The 25,157-nt window shown below is 38.9% G+C and overlaps 1 protein-coding gene across 1 annotated transcript in view; it reads right to left on the reverse strand.

Moving 5' to 3' along the window:
• Positions 1-21,310, reverse strand: part of CEP162 (centrosomal protein 162) — a 118,803-nt gene extending 97,493 nt beyond the window's left edge. The window contains exons 1-3 of the mRNA XM_043964663.1: positions 20,904-21,310; positions 19,209-19,332; positions 6,775-6,895 (exon numbers count right to left, since the gene is read on the reverse strand). Of these exons, the coding sequence (XP_043820598.1) occupies positions 6,775-6,895; positions 19,209-19,268 (181 nt within the window). The 5' untranslated portion in view covers positions 19,269-19,332; positions 20,904-21,310. The remainder of the gene's footprint in view (positions 1-6,774; positions 6,896-19,208; positions 19,333-20,903) is intronic.
• Between the last annotated feature and the right edge of the window lie 3,847 nt (positions 21,311-25,157).

The raw sequence follows: 25,157 nt of genomic DNA on the forward strand, positions 1-25,157 counted from the left end.
CACATATATACACACATGGTATACAGGCCCATTACTTTAACATATGTATACACACATATATGGCTCCATCAAAGATACCTTACCATCTGTCGTTAAACAGAAATAACTTTGATGTATAAAAAAGGGAGACATATGTTCACCAAAGGTGTTTAGCACTTTTATGGAACCTGTCCTGTGCAAGGTCCAAATGGAAGAGAGATTCTCCATAGATAAAGACGTGAGGAATTTAAGATGTCTACAGGATATCTCAAATCACATGTGCAAAAGGCAACTGGAGTTGAGAGTCTGGAGCTTAGGAAAAAGTTTAGGGTTGGATAAGTAGATCTGAGAATCATCAGCTCAGGTGACACTGTTATGTAGTTGTAAATCATGTGATACCACTTTTTCTGAACAATTAAGGTTATGTGTCATCCAATGGGTAATGGAGAACTACATGACAGATCATAGAAGCTGTATTATCAACAATGAACTATGCACAATTTGTATAAAGGGCATCAGAGAGAAGCGGGGGGGTGGGGGGTGTCTTTCATTGAGAGCCTATACACTACCTCAGTATCCATACAATGTCAAGAGATGTAGAGAAAGTCACTTACTTCATTTGGTAGACTTACTGTGGAACATTTACTGGATGATGTGGACAAGAATTGTGAAGCATGAGAAGACATGAATGAGTGTGCTATAATATGTACTGTTGGAAGGAATACCCAGAGAGAAGACATCACAGAGACAAAGAAGAAAACGAAATACACATGCCTGTAGGTGTATGTACACACACACACACACACACACACACACACACAGAGAGTATTAGTATCTAAATTTACAGGATTTACAAAGCATGTGATGAGATATTACCTCATTTGACAACAGCCCCTCAAAGAAATAAGCTCAGCTGTGTGCACATGGTTATACAGCAAGCAAACATCAAATTTGGGTCTCTCTTGACTCCATATCCACTATATTCAGGATCAATTGTGCTATGGCCCACCCATAATTTTAAAGGCACAACCCACGACTCACAGTTTTAAAAGCTTCACTGAGAGAATAAATGTAACCTGGCCTTCTATTTTCACTCTAGACCAAGGTCAGTGTCCATCTGCAACAGTCAAAAAATAGACATCTTATCTATATAAAGATTTAGAGATACTTAAAAAGTGCTATCTAACCATCTATAATTACCTCAGGAATATGTATACATTTTTCATCTGTTTTTTTCAGTTTTTAAACTAGTATCTTTGGATTTTCCTGGGAAGGTTTTGTAGTATTCTGGGACTCGGTAAAAGGCAGTGCAATATCATCTGCAAATAGAAGCATCTGGAGAACTTTTCTATCACCAAGGAATTCTATTTACAACACTGTCTCCCTGAAACACTTTCACATCCATCCTGGTCATGGCTTTCCAAAGTTAACGAGTAACTCAGAATAAACATCTATTTATCTAAATAGATAGACTTTTCTTAAGTCTACAAGGCTCCAGCTGAAAGTTATGGTGAATAAGCTTGGCATGGATACATACTCTGAGTTCCTCTCATCATCTGAAAGTACAACATGATGTATCTTACCTTTCATTCCACTCTCCAGCTAATGCTACTTAAAGGCATAACGCCTTCCTTGCTCCTCCCAAATGGTATTCAGTATCAAACCTCTTTTGTTGACGGCAGCTTTCAGTCTTATACAGTCTCAATCCTGGTCCAAACTCTATTGCCTTATGAAGTCATATGCTAAACCTGTACATCATGGTGTGTGTTCATCCTGGATTCACCTCATCTTGGATTCTGCTGAAGCTGGTGATACTTGTGCATCTATTTCTCCACTTAGCACTTAGCAGGGATTGGGAGTAATTCAATTTCTAAAGATAAAGGACTTCAAAGCTCTTCTTGTTCTACATCCCTTTATGTCCTAATGATAATATGTTTAAAAATAGCCCAGCTAGGTCATTCTACATTCCACTGTGGAAACCTTCTTAACATCTTGCACATGGACCAGCCTTTAGCTCAGGCCTTCTCTCTGCACCAGTGTCTGACCAGTTTGGTCCTTTGTCACTGCACCTTTTGTATAATTAGTCTAATAAAAGCAGGGGCTCCCCTTTTCCTTTCTTTGGATTCAACCTCCTTTTATCGCCCAGGGAGCTCCCATTGTGCTCTGAAACTCCAGGACTATGATCATTCCTCCACAAGGAATAAAACCTAGGATTCAAATTTCTCTCTCCATCATGGAGATGCAAAGAACAAAAGATGAAACAGTGGCACTAGTCTGTGATTCCCAAGTCAAGTATCACCATTCAAGTAGTAAAAGTCCCAGGGGCAGCTAGGTGGTGCAGTGGATAGAACACTGGCCCTGGAGTAAGGAGGACTCAAGTTCAAATCTAGCCTCAGACACTTATCACTACTAGCTGTGTGACAGGGCCATCTCCAGTCATTTTGATGTATATCTTGCCACTGGACCCAGATGGCTCTGGAGGAGAGAGTGAGGTTGGTGACTCTGCATAGCCATGTCTCACTTAAATCCAATTCAGTGCAAGTTATGACATCACCTCCCAATGTCATGGTCCTCTTCGAGAACAAAGGACAAACAACAACAATAGTAAAAGTCCCACTAATACAGAATCCATTTCTCCCAGTGTTTCACAGCTTATTCTCCACTCATTATTTCAATCCGTGTATGCCGATAGCAAGAGCAGTCCCTAGGAACCTGTGCCGCAGCATTTCCCTCTCCTGCCTGAAAGGGTGCAGAGAGCAGTCTCTCCTCTTTCAGCTAAGAGACAAAGCTAAGAAACAAGTTTCAGTATCAGCTTTTTGCAAACTATAAACTTCTCTACTTAGCTGACAAATGATGACAAATGGATCCTCTTTCTTAGGCATAAAAAAGGAAACCTGTTTGAGCCTATGAGTGCTGGATATAGAAGAGGACCTTAGCTCTAATCCTATCTCTGATGCTTACCATGACCTTGTGCCATCATTTAAACCAGCTTCAGCTTCCTCATATATAAAATGAAGAGGCTGAATTGTGTGACCTCTGAGGTTGCTTCTATCTTAAATTTATGGTCCTGCATCTAACCTGCCTCCTCCAAATCTGTGAACAGAATATTCGGGAGCTCTAATCAGGTGTGGGTCCCATTCTACTCAGGTCCAGCTCTCCATACACCAACACAAATCTCCTTCTTCATGGATCCTCACTTGCCCAAATGACTTTGTATGGCAGATTCTTGATGATTTCCAAGAAATGCAAATATCCCCTGGATATTCAGAAGTGGCTACAAGTTTCCTCTCTCCCTTGGGAATACACACTTTGCTGACGGCTACCTGGCCCAGATCATATTTATTAATCTTCTGCCTTATTCTCAGTGGTGCCTTGTCTACTGTCACCTCATCTGTCACTAAGCTGGGTGCTAACCACCTTTCATGTCTCTCTCTGTCTCTTTTTTTGTAGGGCAATGAGGGTTAAGTGACTTGCCCAGGGTCACACAGGTAGTAAGTGTCAAGTGTCTGAGGCTGGATTTGAACTCAGGTCCTCCTGAATCCAGGACTGGTGTTTTATCCACTGCACCATGTCTCTTAATGAAAAAATCCTCAGGAAAACTTCTTTCTGGTCATGGCCATGGGCTCCTCTCTGTCTTATCCAATGTTTGGTTGTTCATTAGAGTAGGGAACTCCTAGTATGGAAAGTCTTCCCTCTCTGGCATTTCTCCACCCTCCTCAGTGCAGATAGGCAACTCCCTTGAGGAGGGTCTGAGATATACATCATAGCTACTTATTTTCCACATCCAACACATACCCCCTGTATTTGTCTGTGCCTCCATATTGTTGTGTCAGGACTGAAGTAGCCAGATCCCAGGCTGTATCAAAAATGGCCTGTCAGGTTTTTCCCATGCACCTGATAAACAGCTCACCCACAGGAGTCCTCTGAAATCTAGACAATTCCCATAATCCCCTATATTCATACAACTAGCACGTTACTATGCGTGAGCCAGAATACGAAACAAAATAAATGATGGCAATCCCACTTTTCCTCCCCCTTTTCCAGTCTTAAAAGTGGGCCAACAACCCTGATTTATTTCTTTAGCAAATTCCATTTATCTACTGTGGATAAAACTGTCTGAATGGTTGTGCTTTTGATGTCTTTTGATCTTCCCATTTTAAAAGGACATAGCATAAATACTCCATTTTCCCCTCCACAATTCACTTTGGGAGCTCTATCCTCTCTCCAGATTCTTTACACACTCCCTGAGCTCCTGCCAGTGATACAGCCTCTGCTCTCTCTTGTTCATATGGTACCTTACATTGATAAGATAGTTCACTATGCAAAACTGATGGCCAGGTTCTTTTTTTTAATGCTCTTTAACCTTGGAAGGCTCCCAAGGTATGACTGACTCTATACTTAAATTTGCTTTGCAACATGTAATTCCTATCTACTCTTTTTTCTATCTTCTTTTACCCTATCCCTCCTCAAAAGGGTTTTGCTTCTGACTGCCCCCTCCCCCACTCTGCCTTCCCTTCTTTCCCCCCTCCCTCCTTATCCCCTTCCTGCAGGGTTAAATAGATTACTCTACCCAATTGAGTGTGTATGTTAATCCGTCCTTGAGCCAACTCTGCTGAGAGTAAAATCTCTTGAGCCAATTCTGATGAGTATAAGGCCCATTTACTGCCCCACTCCTCCCTCATCTCTCCCCCTACTCCATACCCTTTCCTGCTTCTTTCAGCAATATGTAATTACTAAGATGTCCCAATCCCTTGCTTTGCAATCTAATAAATTTGTAGTCTCTGTTACCCAGGAAGGGTTTCTCACATATTTCCTTTCTTTTCCTTGAGAGAACATTCCTCAGCTTCTCCCTCTTGGGGAAGGATCCACAGACCCGTGTCTTGAGGCACCAAAGAGATCCATTCTTTTTAGGACCTCCGGCATGCCTAATTTTCCTTAAGTTCCTAATCTTTTGTCCCTATTGAATACAGCTTTGCATAGTCAATAATCTCACTATGTGTTATGTGTTCTCAGTTCATCATAAAAATGAGCTTATTTCTGCTTACTACTGTAACAATCCTCCTGTAACAATCCTCCTGGAATTCTTATAACATTTGATATTTGTCAGTGGTTATCAGATTTTATAAACTGTCCTCAACCCGATTGGATTGTTATTCCTATTCCTCCTCAGTTAACCTATATCCTTCAACAGCTCCTTATAATAGCTTACTTTCTTGTTCTAGGCAGCTTACTGTTCTCTGTAACCTTTCCAGGTCTCAATCCCCTATTCTTTTAAATGTTCTCCTTTTCAATTATCTGCAAATATTCCCACTCTCAGTTTTCCAAAGCAATCATCGTACGTCAGAAGTTTTCCTCTTATTATTAAATGTATAAAGACTAAAATATCAAATAGATTTAATAGCCTTACATGTATTTCTGTCACTCTTGGGGCACAATATTCTCTTCCCAAGGATAAGGATCATACTCTAAAGTAAATGTTCCAAGGCAGACCAAGATTCTCCCTTACTCCATCTGTACTTCTGATCCCTAGCCTTATTGTTTGGCATTACTGCCTCCCAATTAAATGCTTGCTCAAGTCTTTTTATAAGATATTTATAAGAGCTCCCAGCTCTTCCCAGATCTACCACATAGTCAGCTCCTGGATGATCCAATGAAGATGTAACCTGAACAATGCCAAGATATTACATTCCACCACCTCCAACTCTATGCTCCCTATATACCCCATGAGGTCTTCCAAAGTTTCAGAATAACTCAGAGAAGCAGTGCATTAAAATACTTTAATGAGCCTACATAACTTCAGATAAAAGATATAGGGAGGGGCAGCTAGGTGGTGCAGTGGATAAAGCACCGGCCCTGGAGTCAGGAGTACCTGAGTTCAAATCCGGCCTCAGACACTTACCACTTACTACCTGTGTGACCCTGGGCAAGTCACTTAACCCCAATTGCCTCACTAAAAAAAAAAAAAAAAGATATAGGGAATGACTTTGGTGTAGCCGCATAATCTGAATCGACCTGAGCATACAAACATGTCTTCATACAAACATACAAAGTCACATTTCACTCTTCCCAGTTCTATAATGGTGATACATTGAGTACATTGAGGTTTAGATTCAGAGGATGATAATGATGTTGCTAGCAATAATACCACCAATATTTCTATATTGCTTTAAGATTTGCAAAGCATTTTAACATGTATCTCATTGAATCCTCATGAAAACCTAGTTGCTATAATTATACCCATTTTGCAGAGAAACTGAGGTAGGCAGAGGTTAAATAACTTATCCATGGTCACACAGCTATTATGTGTCATCAGACTGACAAAAGGGTTCATGACACAAAAAAAAGATTAAGAAGTCCTGCTCCAGGGAATTTATAGAAAGGCATGGACAGGAATGACACCAGATCAAAAGTCATGTTGGGATCTGAAACCAGTAGAAGAAATAACACCAATTAAATCATTGCTCCACCAAAAACAGGAACTTGGAATTATATATAAAATAGACATATTTCTACATTACTTGGTGGCGCTTTTAAGAAAATATGAATTGTGCCAAGATAAAACCTCATGAAATGGAAATATAGTCATTCCCAATTTTATATCATATACATGATGGAATTATATGAAAAGCAAGAAAAAATAAGCTATGAACAGTAAGGACAAAATCTCACTGTGTTCATGCTTTTCTTATATATTTGTATTTATTTTCCAAAAATTCAGACTAAAAGAAAGGTCTTGACTGACACCTTGTGGTCAAAATAGTTCATATTATGAAATGAAAAAAAAAAAGTATTTACCATCATCTCCAAAATCATCATCTGTTAACCACCATGGTGCTGAAGTTTTCTTTTTAAAATCTCTTTTTCTGTGACGTCTACATGTCTTCTTTGAGTTTCCAAATGAATCATCTGAAAGAGACTGAAAAATAGGGTATGTTTTTAAAAAACATATATACTGGGGCAGCTAGGTAGCGCAGTGGATAAAGTACCGGCCCTGGATCCAGGAGTACCTGAGTTCAAATCCAGCCTCAGACACTTGACTAGCTGTGTGACCCTGGGCAAGTCACTTAACCTCCATAGCCCCGCAAAAAAAAAAAATAATAAAAATAAATAAATTAAAAAAAAACCATATATACTATGTCACTATTTTAAAAATAATAATCATTTTTTTATTTAAAGTTTTGAGTTCCAAATTTTTTCCCTCCTTACCCCCCCTCCCTGAGGCAATAAGAAATATTACTGGAGAAAACACAGATAGATACCAATGACAGATATACATTATAATTTAGTGAAGATATAAATTTAGATACTCTTACTTGAGACACATATGTACATGTAAATGAGTTATATATCTATTAAATCCCTGTTATAATTGGGAATTGAATTTATAGCTAGAGCAAGAACTATTAGCAAACAATTTGTTCTCCTTTGACATTTTTTATTGTGAAAAATAAACATTTGTTACATTTCTAATGGGGAATGCCACCATTACTCATATCAAACTATAGAACTACTTATTTATGCTTGTGGCAATTAAAAATATGAGAGACATAGTTTCTGGGTAATTCAATCACTTTATTAATAAGGCAAGTGGGCTTGCCTTAAGAAAGAAGGGGAGATCCCTGGATCCCCCAAGATATTATTAATAATTATTTCCCACATGCTCAAATTCTTTCTGAAAAATTTTAGGCATAGTTATGAAATTCAAACATTATTAATCACTTTTAGAATCTGAGGACATTAAAGTCAGGAGAAGAAAATTTTACTTAACTAAATTGGTTCCTGGATAAATGAACACAAAGTCTGCAAATGGGAATACTTGAAGTTTAGTTATGTTATATAAGTGGTTGAAACTGACAAGAAGGGGTAAAAAAGATGGAAGTCATCTGTGCTAGGTGACTTGAATTCACCAAGGACAGCTACAATTTTACCAGGAATTAAAGTCAATCTCACTGGATTATAGTGTGTGATTCTCTCTTCTTCCTTTTTGGAAAATCAGAATAACAATTGTTCTTTTCCAATCCTGTGGTATCTCTCCCATTTTTCATGACCTTTAAATGCCACTGACAGTGACTCAGCAATCCCATTTGACAATTCTTTCAGTACCTGAGGATGGAAGTCATCTGTGCTAGGTGACCTGAATTCACCAAGGACAGCTAGGAGCCCTTTTACTAGCTCCTTACTTATATTTGATATGTCAACTTCCTGTTATGTATTTTCTTTTATGTAATTTCTAATGCAAAAGATCATTCTCGTTAGATGATAACAAAAGCAAAATGGGAAATGAGCAATTCTGCCTTCTCTCTTTTGTTAGTCATATGATGTCTGTTAGACATAATGGTGTCTGCGAAGTAGCAGGATAAAAATAAATAAATAAATAAATAAATAAAAGTCATCAGCATGTTTATATAGTACTAACAAAAACCAGCAAGAAATGACAAGTGGAATATCATTCAAAATTATGACAAAATAGATATAACACACAGATAATAACTTATATAGAAACATGTAAGATTTATCCAAATGTAATAAAAGTATCTTAACAGAAATAAAAATAAAATTAAATAATTGGAGAGATAGCCACTGCTCAAGATTACATGTTGCCTGGATACTAAAAATCATAATGCCACCTCTCAAATAATTTACACATATAGTACTACACCAATCAAACTACCTAGGCAACAGTTTATAGAATAACTAAGTTCATTTAGAAAAAACAAAAGGGGGTGGCTAGGTGGCGCAGTGGATAAAGCACCGGCCCTGGATTCAGGAGTACCTGAGTTCAAATCCGGCCTCAGACACTTGACACTTACTAGCTGTGTGACCCTGGGCAAGTCACTTAACCCCCATTGCCCCGCAAAAAAAAACAAAAAGAAAAAACAAAAAGAAAAAACAAAAGATGTAGAATCTCAAGGAAAATGAGAAAAAGGATGACTAAAGGCACAGTATTACCATACCTGAAACTCTATTATAAAACAATAGTCATCAAAGCTGCCTGATACTAGTTAAAAATCAGAAGAACAAATCAGCTAAACAGATAAACAGGAAACAAAAGTAATTAAAAACAGTAACCTAGTACTTGATAAACCCCAAAATGTAATTTGGTGGAGAAAGCATTCTCTTTTTGGTAAGAGCTATAGGGAAAACTGAAAAGCTTTCTTGGCAGGGGGAGGGGGGAATAAATCTTGGCTCTATTTACTACCTATGTAACTTACATAGTAGGCATATGATAAATGATAAATTGTATATTTACATAATGCTATGTTTTCCATAAGAGGCACGGGGAAGTATTTAATAAATATCTTTTCTGCACACGTATAATCTTTTTTTTTTTTTTTTTTTTGCAGGGCAACGGGGGTTAAGTGAATTTCCCAGGGTCACACAGCTAGCAAGTGTCAAGTGTCTGAGGTCAGATTTGAACTCAGGTATTCCTGAATCCAGGGCCGGTGCTTTATCCACTGTGCCACCTAGCCGCCCCCGTGCACACGTATAATCTTTAAAAATCAGCAATCATTCTTTAAAAAGTGAGACAAACAGGTTTCAACTGTAGGTCAGACACCAAGTAGCTACGTAACTACAGAAAAGTCATGTTGGGAGCTTGGTTTCTTTTTGTAACAAATGATCTCTAAGGTCTCTTCTAACTTTAGTATTTTTGGGTAGTCAACAGAAGTTAAAAAGCCTTAATGACTACATTTCTGAACCTTGTCTTCAAATATATATCCTGCCTTTCCTTCTCTTGGTGCCCCTATCACTTTTTTGTGTGTGTGTGTGTGTGTGGGGGGACAATGAGGGTTAAGTGACTTGCCCAGGGTCACACAGCTAGTAAGTATTAAGTGACTGAGGATGGATCTGAACTCAGGTCCTCCTGAATCCAGGGCCAATGCTTTATCCACTGCACCATCTTATCACCTTTTTTCTGAGAGATTACTGTCTCTACCAGTGGAGGCTTCATCACTATGCCATCCATTCTTCTGTCACTGTAAATGTCTATGTCCTAAATTGATGTAAATTAAACAGGCTTCAAACTAGCACAATTGTCTTTATGTATGTACTCGCTAGTGGTCAAACTGGTAGGAACCTGCAGCCATCGTCCAGAGAAGCAGACTTTGTGGAGTTGTAATTTAGCAACTACCCCTGTAGGTCACAGCTCCTAAGGACCCAGAAAAGAAAGTTTGCATGCCCAAAGTCCCTGGCACAGCCAAATGTTTAACATCAGAAATGAATGTCCTCCTAGTGGTGGGATAGGACTTCACTTATAATATGCCCAGAATGTGTGTGAGGGGCAGTGGAGGGGTGGGGGGGGTAGGGGAAATGGGAGGAAAGAATAGGTACAAATAAGAAGAGGCCAATTTTAATGCCAATCAATTGCATCCATGACAATACTTGAGAGCAGTGGCCTCATACTCAAATAGAAACAGTACCCACTAAATCACTCATACCTACGTATTCTTGTGAGCCACATACTGACTTGGTTTTAAAATGTAATGTTATCTATGTTTTATTGGGTTTAATTTTTTTTTTACTTATTCCATTAAATATTTCCCAATTACATGCAAAAATATTTTTAACATTGATTTTTTAAAAATGTTGAGTTCCAAATTTTCTCCCTCCTCCACCTGCTCCTTGAGAAGGCAATCTATTTGATATTACTTATACATGTTAAGTCATAAAAAACCTATTTCCATATTAGCCACACTGCAGTAGAAAACACAGACAATAAAAGTATGCTTCAATCTGCATTATGACACCCTTTTAAATTTTGTCTGCTTTTACAATTTCCCCATCACTTTCTTAAGTCTAGATAATTAGCAAAATAATATATCAAGTTCTAATTTGTAGTATTTGTTGAGTTCCAATGTGTAAATGCTCACACTGAAAATTTAACAATCAGGTGGTGAAGTAGATGAAGTGCTGGACCTGGAACCAGAAAGATTCATCTTCCTAAGATCAAATCTGGCCTCAGACACTTACTGGCTATGTCACCTTGGGCAAGTCACTTAACCCTCTTTGCCTCTATCAAATGAACTGGAGAAGGAAATGGCAAACAACTACAGTATCTCTGCCAAGAAAACCCCAAATGGGGTCACAAAGACTTACACACAACTGAATAACATCAACAAACAACAAAATTTATTTTGTTATTATGTCACAATTACATTTTAATCTAATTTGGGCTATACTTGGTAATGTGGTTAGCTGTAGATAGCCTGTAGGCCATGAGTCTAATACCACTATTTTAGAGTAAACAAACTTTTCTTTCATCTTCTAAACATACCCAGACTTACAAGCATCCTCTGGACTGAAGTGGACAAAAGATTCAATAATCCTGGGATTACTCATCTAATTTTTGGTAATATTTACCAGTGATGTCACCATTTCCATATGAAAAATTTGAGGACTAATTCAAAGTTATTTTGAACTGATTTTAAAGCATATATACAGAGCTACAATGACACACTTATATGTATGTGAAAATATGTATATTATCAATCAGCCAATAACACCTACATGTATAGGTAGTTCACAGAATTTGTTTAATCCACTGCACAAATGTAGATTTCCAATTACAAATATATGGTAGAAGATATATGCCTATAAAGACGTCTCCTATGTGACTTACATATTTAGTCCTATAATTATAAAAATGCACCCTATAATTATAAAAATGCCATCAATAGATGGCAGTGATACTCCAAGAACAAAGGTCTTTCTTAATTAAAAAATAGGGGCAGCTAGGTGGCGCAGTGGATAGAGCACTGGTCCTGGATTCAGAAGGACCCGAGTTCAAATCTAGCCACAGACATTTGACACTTACTAGCTGTGTGACCGACCCTGGGCAAGTCACTTAACCCCAACTGCCTCACCAAAAAAAAAAAAAAAATAGATAAACTAGACTATCTCAAAATTCTCTACTTTAAAGCAGGGATTATAGACCTGCAGCCAAGGGGTCATGGGTAGATTTCAGTAGTTCTGAGCTTAGATGGGGGGAAAAAGATTAAACTTTATTTCAATATAATTGGTTTCTTTATAATCTTATGTACCTTATTTTAAGCAGTTAGAAATATTCTAAGAAGGTAAATGTAGGCTTCATAGACCAATGAAAGGGTTTCTGTCCCAAAACAGATCAAGAATCTCTGTTTTAAAGTAAGAATCTTTAGTAGATGGAAGGTAGGCTAGCTGTACCAAATCTGAAGCTTTACTATAAAGCAGCAGTCATCAAAACTATTTGGTACTGGCTAAGAAAAACGGTGGTAGATCAATGGAATAGGTTAGGCACAGGGACACAGTAGTAAATGACTTTAGTAATGTACTCTTTGATAAATCCAAAGACTCCAGTTTCTGGGATAGGGACTCAGTACTTGACAAAAACTGCTGGAAAAACTGGAAGATAGTATGGCAGAAACTAGGCACAGACCAACATCTTACACCTTATACTAAAATAAAGTCAAAATGGGTATATGATTTAGAAATAAAAGGTGATACTATGGGTAATTAGGAGAGGAAGGAATAGTTTACGTCTCAGATTTATGGAAAGGAAAAGTTTAAGACCAAACAAGAGATAGATTATAAAATGCAAAATGGATGATTTTGATTACATTAAATTAAAAAGGTTTTGTACAAACAGATGCAATGCATCCAAAATTAGAAAGGAGGCAGAAAGCTGAGAAACAATTTTTATAGCCAGTATTTCTGATAAAGGTCTCATTTCTAAACTATATCAGGAAGTAAATCAAATTTATAAGAATCCAAGTCATTCTCCAATTGATAAATGGTCAAAGGATAGGAACAGGCAGTTTTCTGATGAAGAAATCAAAGCTATCTATTGCCATGTGAAAAAATACTCTAAATCACTATTAATTAGAGAAATGCAAATTAAAACAACTCTGAGGTACCATCTGACACCTATCAGATTGGCTAATATGACAAAAAAGGAAAATAATAAATGTTTGAGAAGCTGTGGAAAAATTGGAACACTGATGGATTGTTCATGGAGTTGTGAACTAATCCAACCTTTCTGAAGAGCAATTTGGAACTATGCCCAAAGGGCTATGGGGCTGTGCATATCCTTTGACCCAGTAATACCACTACTAGTTCTGTATCCCAAAGAGATCATAAAAAAGGGAAAAGGACCCACATGTACAAAAATATTTATAGCTGCTCTTTTTGTGGTGGCAAGGAATTGGAAATTGAGGGGATGCCCATCAACTGGGGAATGGCTGAACAAGTTGTGGTATGTGAATGTAATGGAATACTAATGTGCTGTAAGAAACGATGAGTAGGCAGATTTCAGAGAAACCTGGAAGGACTTACATGAACTGATGCTGAGTGAGATGAGCAGAACCATGAGAACATTGTACACAGGATCAACCACATTGTGTGTTGATCAACTGTGATAGACTTGACTCTTCTTGGCAGTACAATGGTCCAAGATAGTTCCAAAGAACTCATGATGGAAAATGCTCTCCAAATCCAGAAAAAAAGAACTATGGAATCTAGACGTAGATTGAACCATACTATTTCTATTTTTTTGTTTTTCTTTTTTGAGGTTTTTCCTTTCTGCTCTGGTTCTTCTTACACAGCATGACTAATGCAGAAATAGTTTAATGTGATTATACATATATAACCTATATCAGATTGCTTGCTGTCTTGGGGAGGGGAGAGGAAGAAAAATTTGAAACTAGAAATCTTATAGAAACAAATGTTTCAAACTATCTCTATATGTAACTGGAAAATAATAAAATACTGTTATGAAAAAATAATAACAATAAAGAATCTTTAGTAGATGGAATTGAAACAAATATTATTTTCAAAACATAGCTAATTATCTTTACTTTAAAAAAAACTTTTGGACTTCCAGATTTTCCAAACACAAGATAACACTATGTCAAAAGGCAGGATTAAGCAATTGGTTGGAACTCTATCATACTGTCCCTGACTCTCCCATACACATATAAGGAGAAGTCCAGTCAGTGCCATAAAGTTATGAATTTTCCAGTAAATCACCCTGAAGAAGAGACAGGAGGCTATTTGTTCCAGGCAGGTCAAACTATTACTCCTCCTCTGACCGCCTCAGACCATGGTGAAGGCATCTCAGGACCCTGAGCAAGAGCTCTGGGAATATCACTGCTGGACCACTGGACCTGCTTCAAGTCCCAGGCCCTAAAGCCATCCTCAAGGCAAGGATCCCATGTGAAGGAGAGGCTGACCATTCCTACCACCACCAATACTAACCACTGGTCAATAGCTAAAGATGGGTAGATAAGCCCGAGAGCCCCAGGAACAACATTCTCTACACTACAGGCCCTGCTTGCAGCCTAGTACCTATAGTCGTTATCCAGGGAAACAACCTTTGTGGAGATGTGACCTGGTAACTGCTCCTGCAACTGCTCAGTTAACTCAGTTATCTCAACAATTACAACTACTGAAGACCCTGAAAATAAAGTTCTTATCACCAAAGTCCTTGGCACTGCCAAATGGTTCAACATCAGAAATGAATATGATTTTACCAATGGAATTTACATAAAAGAAGGTGCACTGTTTTTCACTTTGACACCACACCCTAAGGATCACTGGGGCTTTCCATCTGACTTGTAATTGAAATCTCCTATTTGCCTCCCTATCAGAAGGTGAGCTCCTTGAGGGAAGGTTTGATCTATCTTTTCTATTTGTATCCCTAGCACTTGGAACATAGTGATCACTTAATAAATGCTGTTTAACTAATTCATTCATTTCACTAGTAGAAAAGTCCATAGCACATTTATGTTTTGGGAGTATGCCATTTCTTCTATGATCAACTAAGCTATAATCACAGCAAATGAATTAATTCATTAAGTTAATGAATTAATTAAAGATTTGATACTTTGCCTCAATCTGGTTCATACTTCCAAGGTTTTTTTTGCAGGGCAATGAGGGTTAAGTGACTGCCCAGGGTCACACAGCTAGTAAAGTATCAAGCATCTGAGACTGGATTTGAACACAGGTCCTCCTGAATCCAGGTACTGAGCTTCATCCACTGCTCCACCTAGCTGCCCCCATATACTTCCAAGTTTTTAGGTATAGTTGTGTCAAATATTCCTGGAGAAAGGCTTGGCCATTCATTCTGATAGATAAGGTGGTAATTTACATTGGAATTTACAAATGACTATGACAGTTATGACAAAATGAATTTACTAATTGACTATGACAGAAAAACTACCACTTGGAGTCATAAAACCTGGCTTCTAATCTCAGACTTCACTACTTACTACCTGTATAACTTTGAACAAGTCATTTCATTCTGGACTTCAATTTCCTCAACTATAAAACAAGGCCCCTAAAACCAGGTGGTCTTTTCCCTTCCAACTCTAAAACCTATGGTGTCAGTTTGAATATTCTAGAAGTCATAGAGTGTTAATCTGGGGAAACAGACCTAGAGCTTCCCTGAATTAAATGGAACTTCGGGGAAGGTTTCTATAATAGCTTAGAAGAGCTAAAGTACACAAACATATTTATGAGATAGGGTCTTTAGAAGTTTCTTAGCAACTTTCTTTTGGTAGTTCTAATTTGCTCCCAGTGACACTGCAAAACCACAGAGAATTTCTGTGATTGCTCTCTTTTCTTCTATCTTCCTATTCTTAGTCTTCTTTATTAGATCATCAACAATCTCCCACTCCTTAGGGAAGGTACCTCCCAAATCTATGTTCCAGGCTCTCTTCTTTCTGCACTGTCCCTTGATGCTGTCACTTATTTCTACAGGTTCAATTATGATCTCTATTCAGATCACTTCACATTCTATTTATACAACCAGTCCTAATTTATCTCTTACACACCAGTCCCCATATCTCTGTCTCCTACCTTAAACTGCGCATGTCTCAAAGCAAACTCATCTTTGTCCCTAAAACTTTGTTTACTCTAAACTTCCCTGTTTCTGCATTGTACACAAGTCTTTCCAGATTTGTATCCTTGGAAAACATGCTTCACTCCTCCCTCACCCTTAATCCCCTACATTCCATCAGTACCTAAGTCCTAGCAATTCTCCCTTCACAGCAGTTAGTGACTCTGCCCTTTGTTTTTGACTAACCCAGTCATTATCTCATTCAAGTCCCTATCACCAATCAGCTGGGAGTATGGAAATAGCCTTCCAATTAACTTCCCTACTGCCATTCTCTCATCTCCAAAATACTTTTATCCTTTATATGGCACCCAAAATTATCTTCCTAAGGCATAGGTCTGATCTACTACTTCCCGGCTCAAAAATTTCAGTGGCCACCAAATGACCCATTACTTCTAAGATAAAATACAAATTTCCTAGCCAATTATGGCTTTCTACAATCTGGAATCAACCTACCTTTCTGGCTGTACTGCACATTACAGAACCGCAAATTCCACAATTCAGACAAACTAAACTGCTAGCTATCCCACAAATTAAATATTCCATCTCTCCCCTCCATATCCATGCCCAGAATATGTTCTTTCCTCATCTCTACCTTTCAGGAGCCTTATCTTTCATCAAGGTATAGCTTAGTTGGCACTTTCCTGACTGAAACCTTCCTTGACCTTTGGCAGTTATCACTACTCAGTCTTCCTCAATTTTTCATACTTTTGTCTCATCTCTCTTTTGCCTTCCTCATATTATATTATATTATACATATCTACCTATCCTCATAGATGTTACATCCTTATGGTATAATGTCCCAACTAAAATCTTATCTTTTTTTTTTTTTTTTTGCAGGGCAATGAGGGTTAAGTGACTTGCCCAGGGTCACACAGCTAGTAAGTGTCAAGTGTCTGAGGCCGGATTTAAACTCAGGTCCTCCTGAATCCAGGGCTGGTGCTTTATCCACTGTACCACCTAGCCGCCCCCTAAAATCTTATCTTTTACTGGAAGATTTTCTCAACTCCTCTTAATTTTGTCTTCCCTCTGTTAATTATTTCTTATTTACTCTGTACATAATTTACTTAGTATATATTTGTTTGCATATTATCTCCTCCACTAGACTGGAAGTGTCTTCAGGGCATGAACCAGCTTTTGCTTCTTTTTGTATCTCCAACACTCAGCAGATACATAGTAGACAGTTAACAAATGTTTACTGATTATAATGTATCTTTTCTGGCAAGGAGTGCTTTGTTTTTGTCCTTATTTCACTGGTACCTAACAATGCTTTACTCATAGTTGTCCCTTAGTAGTCTGGTCAATTACTCAACAAGTTTGTTGTTAAATGCCTAAAATGTACCAGTCACTGTGTTACATGCTGGGATATGAAGCAAAACTGAAAGTCTCTGCTATCAAGAAATTTAATCTAATAGTGTACACAAGACAGGAATAGCTATATATAAACAAGATATAGAAATGTCTCTCTCACACACACACACACACACACACACACACACACACACACACACACACACGATAAAATGGAGAGAATGCCGGGAATAGAGAGATACAGTGGCTTGTTCAAGGAACAGCAAAGAGGCCAGTGTTATTGCATGGAAGAGTAAGTGGAGGGGAATAAGGATAAGACTGGAAAGGAAGGATGAGGCAAGGGTATGAAGGGCTTTAAAAGCCAAAGAGAGGATTTTATATTTGATCATAGAGGTAATAAGGACCCAATGGAGTTTGCTGAATAGGGAAATGACATTGTCAGACTTGACATTAAGGAAGATCATTTTGGCGGCTGAGTAGAGGAACTGGAGTGGGGAGAGAAGAAGCATGCAGACCAACCAAAAGACTGTTACAATAGTTCAGGCCAGTGGTAGTATCAGAGGAAAGAAGGGGGGTAAAATTGATAAGAGAAATTATAAAGGTAGAAATGGCAGCACTTGACAAATGGTTATATATGGGAAGGTGAAAAAGAATAAGGAGTCATGGATGACATCTAGGCTGTAAGTCTGGGAGACAGAAAATTGTGCCCTTAACAGTAATATGGAAGTCTGGAAGGGAGAGGTTTGGGGAGAACAGATAATGAGTTCAGTTTTGGATACATTGAATTTAAGATATTGACGGAACATCCTGTTCAGGATGTCCAATAGACAGTTGAAGTTGTGAAACTATAAGTCAGGAGAGAGGTTAGGGGTAGATAAACAGATCTGAAAATGATCTGATTAGAGATAATTGAATCTATGGGAGGGAGAAGCCGACCCAGCACCATGTGTTGAGGGATACTCAGTTAGGCAGCATAGCCTAGATGACTATCCAGCAAAAAAGAATAAGAAGGAGCGGTATGATATGTAACCTTGGAAGTCATGCTTCACTCTTCCCTTACCCATAATTCCCTAAATCCAAACAGTCTGTAAGTCTTAGTTATTTTATCTTCATAACATCTGTGCTTTTCTCTCCACTGACAGAGCCATCATCCCATTCAGGGACTTTGAACCAAAAAATCAGTGTGCTGAGGAGGGGTAGAGTGGGTTCCAGTATCTGGAGGTCAAATAATAAAGCTCTAGCTTTCTTAATAAATGTAAAGACATTTAAGGGATTAATATAGAGGGCAAGGCAGAGGCATGATGGGCAATATAGGGGAACCCCACACAGTGGGACATATAGTTCTCTGCTTCTCCAACTATTGAGCTTACTGATCTCCTAGGCCTGGCTCTTCCCACCAAAATTTGATGCACTACTGATAACAACTGGGATTTCCTTAGTAATTTACATTATTTCATTTAGACCTCTACAACATCCCTGTGAAACGTTATAGGGGGATACCAGGACAGAGCACTGTCATGAAAACCTGAAGAAAACAGTATCAGGGAGATAAGGGTGATCAGCAGAGAGGTCAAGAAAGATGAGGATTGAGAACATTAGTAAACGTTAGACTAACATTAGTAAATATTAACTGAATCAAAACACAAACTTTTTCATGTCAATGGATTTAACTTGTATTTATTATGTATTCAAATACAGTTGAAAGCCAAACAATGTTACAGAATAGAATCAAATAATCATTAGAGAAGGAAGGAGCATTAAAGAAAAATTGATCCAACCTCTCTCATTGAAGGGATTTTCCCAAGGTTAAAGAACAAGGACTTGGGTCTTCTGCCTCTCAGTCCAGTGTTCTTTGTACATCATGCTGCTCCTCAAAAGATGGTGACTACCTGACCAGGAAGCATATTTGGTCAAATTCAAGATATAATTTTTCAGGCACTGAGCTAAGCACTACTGAAACACAGATAAGGGGAATATAAAAAAGAAGACAGTCCCTTTCCTCAATTAGACTACATTCTAACTTATCAGCCTCTTAAAAATACAAACTTACCTCTTTCATAAATTGTTCAAACTCTTCATCCAGCTTTTCCTTTGAATAATGATGAGCCATGATCAGCAGGTAGTTTTCAACTCCCAAAGCAAATATTCACAAATTATTTACACAAATGGAAACACTAAATGCAAAAAGACAAACAGCTTTTGAGGCATTTTATATTTCTGAAAGCACACAAGCATACAATGACAAGTTTCATCATTAACATATTTACAATGCGACTAAAAGACAAAAAATTTCAGCACCATTCTTTTACAAATTTACCACACATTCAAGTACTGACCATTCAATACAATTTAAAAAGCAATCAACACAGTATTTCCAGTTTCCTAGCTATTTGGGAAATCCAACAGTTTACTTTTCTATTTATACTCTGTCCAACTTTATTATCCAGAATTTATTTCACATTTGAAACACCTAAATTGTAAACAGCAGTCTTTAAAATACTCCCTTAATTTATACACATAATTAGTGAGGAGGGGGAAAAAACCCCACCAAAGTGAAAAAAGCAAATTAATAAACCTCCCATGCATATTTATGCAGAGATTAAAGAACTATAGGCTCTGGGCAGCTAGATGGCGAAGTGGATAAAGCACCAGCCCTGGATTCAGGAGGACCTGAGTTCAAATCCAGCCTCAGACACTTGATACTTACTAGCTGTGTGACCCTGGGCAAGTCACTGAATCCCAATTGCCTCACCAAAAAAAAAAAAAGAACTATAGGCTCTACAGATACATGGTTCTTCTGCTAATGTGTAATACTAGTAACATATTCGTATACCCTAATGTGTATAAGAAAAAAACCCACACTTTTACATTACTACATCTCTCCTAAACTTTTTATATAAAGAGGCAGCAAGGTTTCACTTGACAGGTTGTTAGGATATTGGGAGGCATCAAAATAAAGATAAAGAATATTAATTACTAAGTCCTGTGATGTATGCCTCTTTTCATTCATTCGTCTATTTTAGGCATGTAAAGCATGATGCCACTCATTACTTGTAAAAATACAAAAACTATCTTATGAGGAGATAGTATACATACATAATTATACAAAATAATGACATTATACATAGTAATCATATTCTAACATTTTATAAATAATATGACAGCTAACAGTGGGTCTGCTGCTTTTTTAATCACCCACTACCACATAAATAATTGGAAAAACCTAGCAATACCTTGATACCTAAGACCTATGGAGGAATCGTCCAAGTGATGTCCTATCCTAGTACTGACTGGACTTCTAGAAGTCCTCCAGCCTCAAGATTCCAATAGTGCCTAACTGGGCAATCAGGACAGGAAAGGAGGGGAGAGCTCTAACCTTTGCTAAGTTCAGGAAGAAGACACTCACTCAAAACAATCCAATAACCAACCACCGATCACCTTCTGGGGGTTTTATACACACAAGTGCAAACACAGAATCCAACACATAGTTTCAGTTGCCTATTCACAAGACTCACACGTGCGTGCCATTCTCCTACACATATTGGATCTCATGCAATCTTCACACACACCTAAACCTGCACACACTCACATGCCCTCTCCTGCACACGCTGGATCTCATGCACAGTCTTCACACACACACACACACACACACACACTCACACACACACACTCACATGCCCTCTCCTGCACACTCTGGATCTCACGCACGTCAGTCGTTCATACGGACAAAGACACGCTCACTCACTCTTAGGCTCTTCTCCTCCAGGCCGCAGAACAAGCGGCCTGGCTGCTCCTCAGCAGGAAAGGGGAAGGTCCCAAACCCAGGGCCCACTCTATTCGCGGCAGCCCGGCCCGCTTTGGGACTCGCTGGCGGTTTCCTGGAAGCGGGAGGAGAGAGAGGAGCGGGCGGGAGGAGGGAGAGGAGCGGGCGGGAGAGCCAAGTTCTAAAGAACCCGGGGCGGAGCGGAGGGTAGGAGAGCTGGGCGCCAACGGCTCTAGACACCTATGGCCTCTGAAAAGGGCAGGGCGAGGCTAGCCGACTGGGAAAGACAAAGGAGGCCCGGTCACCTCCCTGTAGCTCCAGGAGTCACTCAAAACTGGGACCCAACAGTTACTAAGGGAACCGACTGGCGCCACGGAACTCTTAGGGATCAGCTGACCAAACACTGGGTTACAGTCACGTGACGCACAAGCCAACCACCCCCAAGCGCGCGCTTGTAATGGGTTGGTTCACAGACAGCGGGGAAGGAGGTAACCTTTGAACCAAAGTGGAGTTTGGCCTCCTAAGAATAGAGCTCAAGAAACTTTGAAGCAATAACTCAGTGGGCTGAAGAGAGGTAGGGTGTGTTCCAGCACCCGCAGATGAACTAGGCTTTCTTAATAAATGGTGTGGCAATTACGGGGTTAATAGAGAAGCTGACACAGAGGCATGATGGGTCTTTATAGGCGAATCCTACTGCCTTATGGGACATGTAGTTCTCAGCCTCTTCAAATCGCGAACACAGAACGGGTAACCTAGACTTGTATCTTCCCACCAAAGTTTGACGTTTTAGTGATAATAACCGGGATTTATTTAGCAATTTACAGTATTTCATTTGGACCCCTAAAACAATCCTGTGAAATAGATGCTACATATTTAAGCCTATAGATTTTATTGCTAAAGGTCATCCTACAGTCCACATGAATTTATAAAGTGCTTACTTACTATATGCTTACTTAAATTATTCACATTACTTACATACATTGTGCAGGGGATACAAAGAAAAACAAAAACATTACTTGCTCTCAAGGAGCTCACAGTTTGATGGGGAAACAACATCAAACAACTATATTACAAAATCTAGATGAATAGAAACATGTGTTGCACATGTGTATGCATATGTATGTATTTTCATATGTGCCTATGAATATATTTATAGATTGTTGTAGTGCTGTATGTTAAATATGTATATCAAGCATGTATATATAGGTGAGAGAGGCATATTATAGAGATATCTATTTAGTATACACATTATTTTACCTTTTATTCACTATGAGGGCTACTCCATTTCTTCTAAGGGTTTTTTACCCACAGTAATATATGTAATGATCACCTGAATTAAATTCACCCATTCTCATCAATTTTCAGTGAAACCGGAGTTGTCAGTGTTTTAATCTTTCCATCTCGTTTTCACACATTCAGCTTCCCTTGGTTCATAGATCTTACATTCCAGCTTCCTATGCAATATTGATCTTGTACAGCATCTGACTTTCCTTTCATGATCAGACACATCTGCAACTGAGCTTCCTTTTGGCTTTGGTCCAGCTACTTCATTCTTTGTGGACCTACTCTTAGTTGTCCTCCACTCTTCCTCAGTAGTGTGTTGGATGCCTTCTGACCATTTCTTTTATCATTTTAATATCATCCATGATGTTTTCTTGGCAAAGATACTAGAGTAATTTGCCATTTTTTTTTTTCCCAGCAGATCACCTTTGTCAGAATTCTCCACTATTCCCTGTCTGTCTTGGGTAACCCTGCACAAGAGCTCCTAGTTTCACTGAGCTGCACAAACCCCTTTGCTAGGACAAGGCATTCATTTTGGATTACTGTTATCTGAGCAACTCACAAATCCCAATCTCCTTTCAAATCTCTGTTGCTTGCCTTTTAAGGTGAAGAATCCTCCTTTGCAATAAAACCTTTTCTCCTCTCAGAAGTGCTAAGGTTGCAGGAATTACTTCCCAATGGCAGCAACTGACTGGCTCTCAAGTTCATGAATTAGTTGTCAAGGCTAGAAACATCCACTTCAAGGATTGTTGTCTAGTCTCTTGTACTCAAGGAAAGAAACACAAACATGAGGCAGCCAGGGAATTGAGATTCTGTCTCAGGCTTACCAAAATAAGTACATGTACTACCTACTCTGTTTATATCACTTCCATAAATGCTGCTAAGGAAAAGGAGAGAAATCCTCTATCCCTTCTCTTAAAGTCCAAAGGAGAACTGGCAGAGTTCTAAGTGGCATGCTCGACAGAGAGAAAGAGAGAGGAATGGAGAAAGATATGAAGCAGGAGACAAATTATCAGTAGTCTAGACAAGAGATGATGCTGTAAAGAATTAATTGTTATTTGAGGTTTTTATGAGCCCATCTTTTGGCTAGAATTAAAAAAAAAAATAACCCTCTGAATGCACTGGTCTGGGGCTCCGAAAACCGCAAGGTGCTCCACCCACTGGTTGTAGCCGTTGCCTCGGCACTGGCACCTCACTTCATCACCACTTGCAGACGCCTACATGAGTCTGGCAAAATTATAATGATTGGAAGCCTAGTGTGGGCAGTTATGTGACTGGCAGAGCGGCCATCCCATTGGCTGGGGCTGTGTGGGGTTTTTCTGGGATTGGGGGAGAAGAATTGGGCATTCTAGCAGGACAATGGAAGGACAGGAGGTCTGCTGGGTATTCTCAGCTGATTCCTGGTCGGTGATATTTTTTCAGGTTGTATAATTTCCCTTTCCCCATTTTATTTCCTTTCCCTTGATCCTACTGATTATCTGTGTGTGTGTGTGTGTGTGTGTTTTAGTGAGGCAATTGGGGTTAAGTGACTTGCCCAGGGTCACACAGCTAGTAAGTGTTAAGTGTCTGAGGTCAGATTTGAACCCAGGTACTCCTGAATCCAGGGCCGGTGTTCTATCCACTGCGCCACCTTGCTGCCCCCCCCCCACCTTTTTTTAAGTTCGTTCTTGTTAAAATAAATCCTGTTCTGTTTTGAGAGAGGCTGGCGGTCTCCTTCTTTGCCCCAATATTGCAGCAAGCCGCTTAGCTAACACTCACCAATTAAAAATTGGTCCCCACAATACAAACTAGAGTTGTGTCAGTATGAATGGAGAGAAAAGGATGTATATACAAAAGAGGGGAGACAGGGAGGGAATAAGCAATTATATAACATTACCATGTTCCAGGCACTGTGCTAAGCACTTTAGTTGATCTTTACAACAACCCTTACAAACAACCAAGATAAGTGCTATTATTATCCCCATTTTACAGTTGAGGAAAATGAGACAAATAGAGCTTAAATGACTTGTTCAGTGTCACACAGCTAGTAAGTGTCCGAGGAAAAATGTGAACTCAAGTCTTCCTGATTCCAGGCCAGAGGTCTATTCATTATGGCATCTAGATGTGAGAGAAGGTATGAAAAAAGAAATGACAGAATTTGGCTGAAGACCGGATACACAGAGTGACTGAGAGTGAGAAGTCCCAAATAATACTGAGGTTTTGAGCAGGAGTGACTAAGAAGGTGGTAGTGTACTGAATAGTAATAGAAAAGTTTAGAGGGTGATTTGGGAGGAAAGAGAATAAGTTCAATTTGGGGTATGACAAGTTTGAGATGCCTACAGGACATTCAATTTAAGATGTCCAGGAAACATTGGCTAATGCAGGATTGAAACTGAGAAGAGAGACTAGGCTTGGATATCAAGATCTGGGAAATCATCTGCATGGCTGATGTAGGAGGTGAAAAAAGGGTTAACAGAAAAACCTAAGACCCAAGCTTGAATTCAGATATTAGCTCTAAAAGGGAGTCAGACCCCCAGTTAATGGATAACTTACAAGTCAAGATCCTAGGTTCTCTTGTACCCGTGGTAATCAGTACCCTTAATAGGAACAGAGAGAGGCCATGAAGACCTTAAATAAAATGACAGCCTATAGAAACTTAGACTAGAATAAATGAAAAATGAAGGTGTTTTGAAACGTCATGAGAACCAGAAAGAGACACATGCAGAAAAGGCCAAATTTGTCCCCAGATTCACCTTATGACGTGTAAACCCGAAAACACACCTCCACTGAAAAAGGGGTTGGCTTAGGACCCCAGGAACTCTAAATTGGCATGGGCCCTCCCCTGTAACACCCCTAGGTGTGAATATTATAATGAGGAGGACAGGCCCTCCCCTGTACCTCCCCAAGGTGGAGATTATAATAATCAATTTATCCATACTCTAAATATAACTGTCTTTTCTTTGACTATTTGAGATA

The sequence above is a fragment of the Dromiciops gliroides genome, chromosome 4, assembly GCF_019393635.1.
Source record: "Dromiciops gliroides isolate mDroGli1 chromosome 4, mDroGli1.pri, whole genome shotgun sequence".
Taxonomy (NCBI): domain Eukaryota; kingdom Metazoa; phylum Chordata; class Mammalia; order Microbiotheria; family Microbiotheriidae; genus Dromiciops; species Dromiciops gliroides.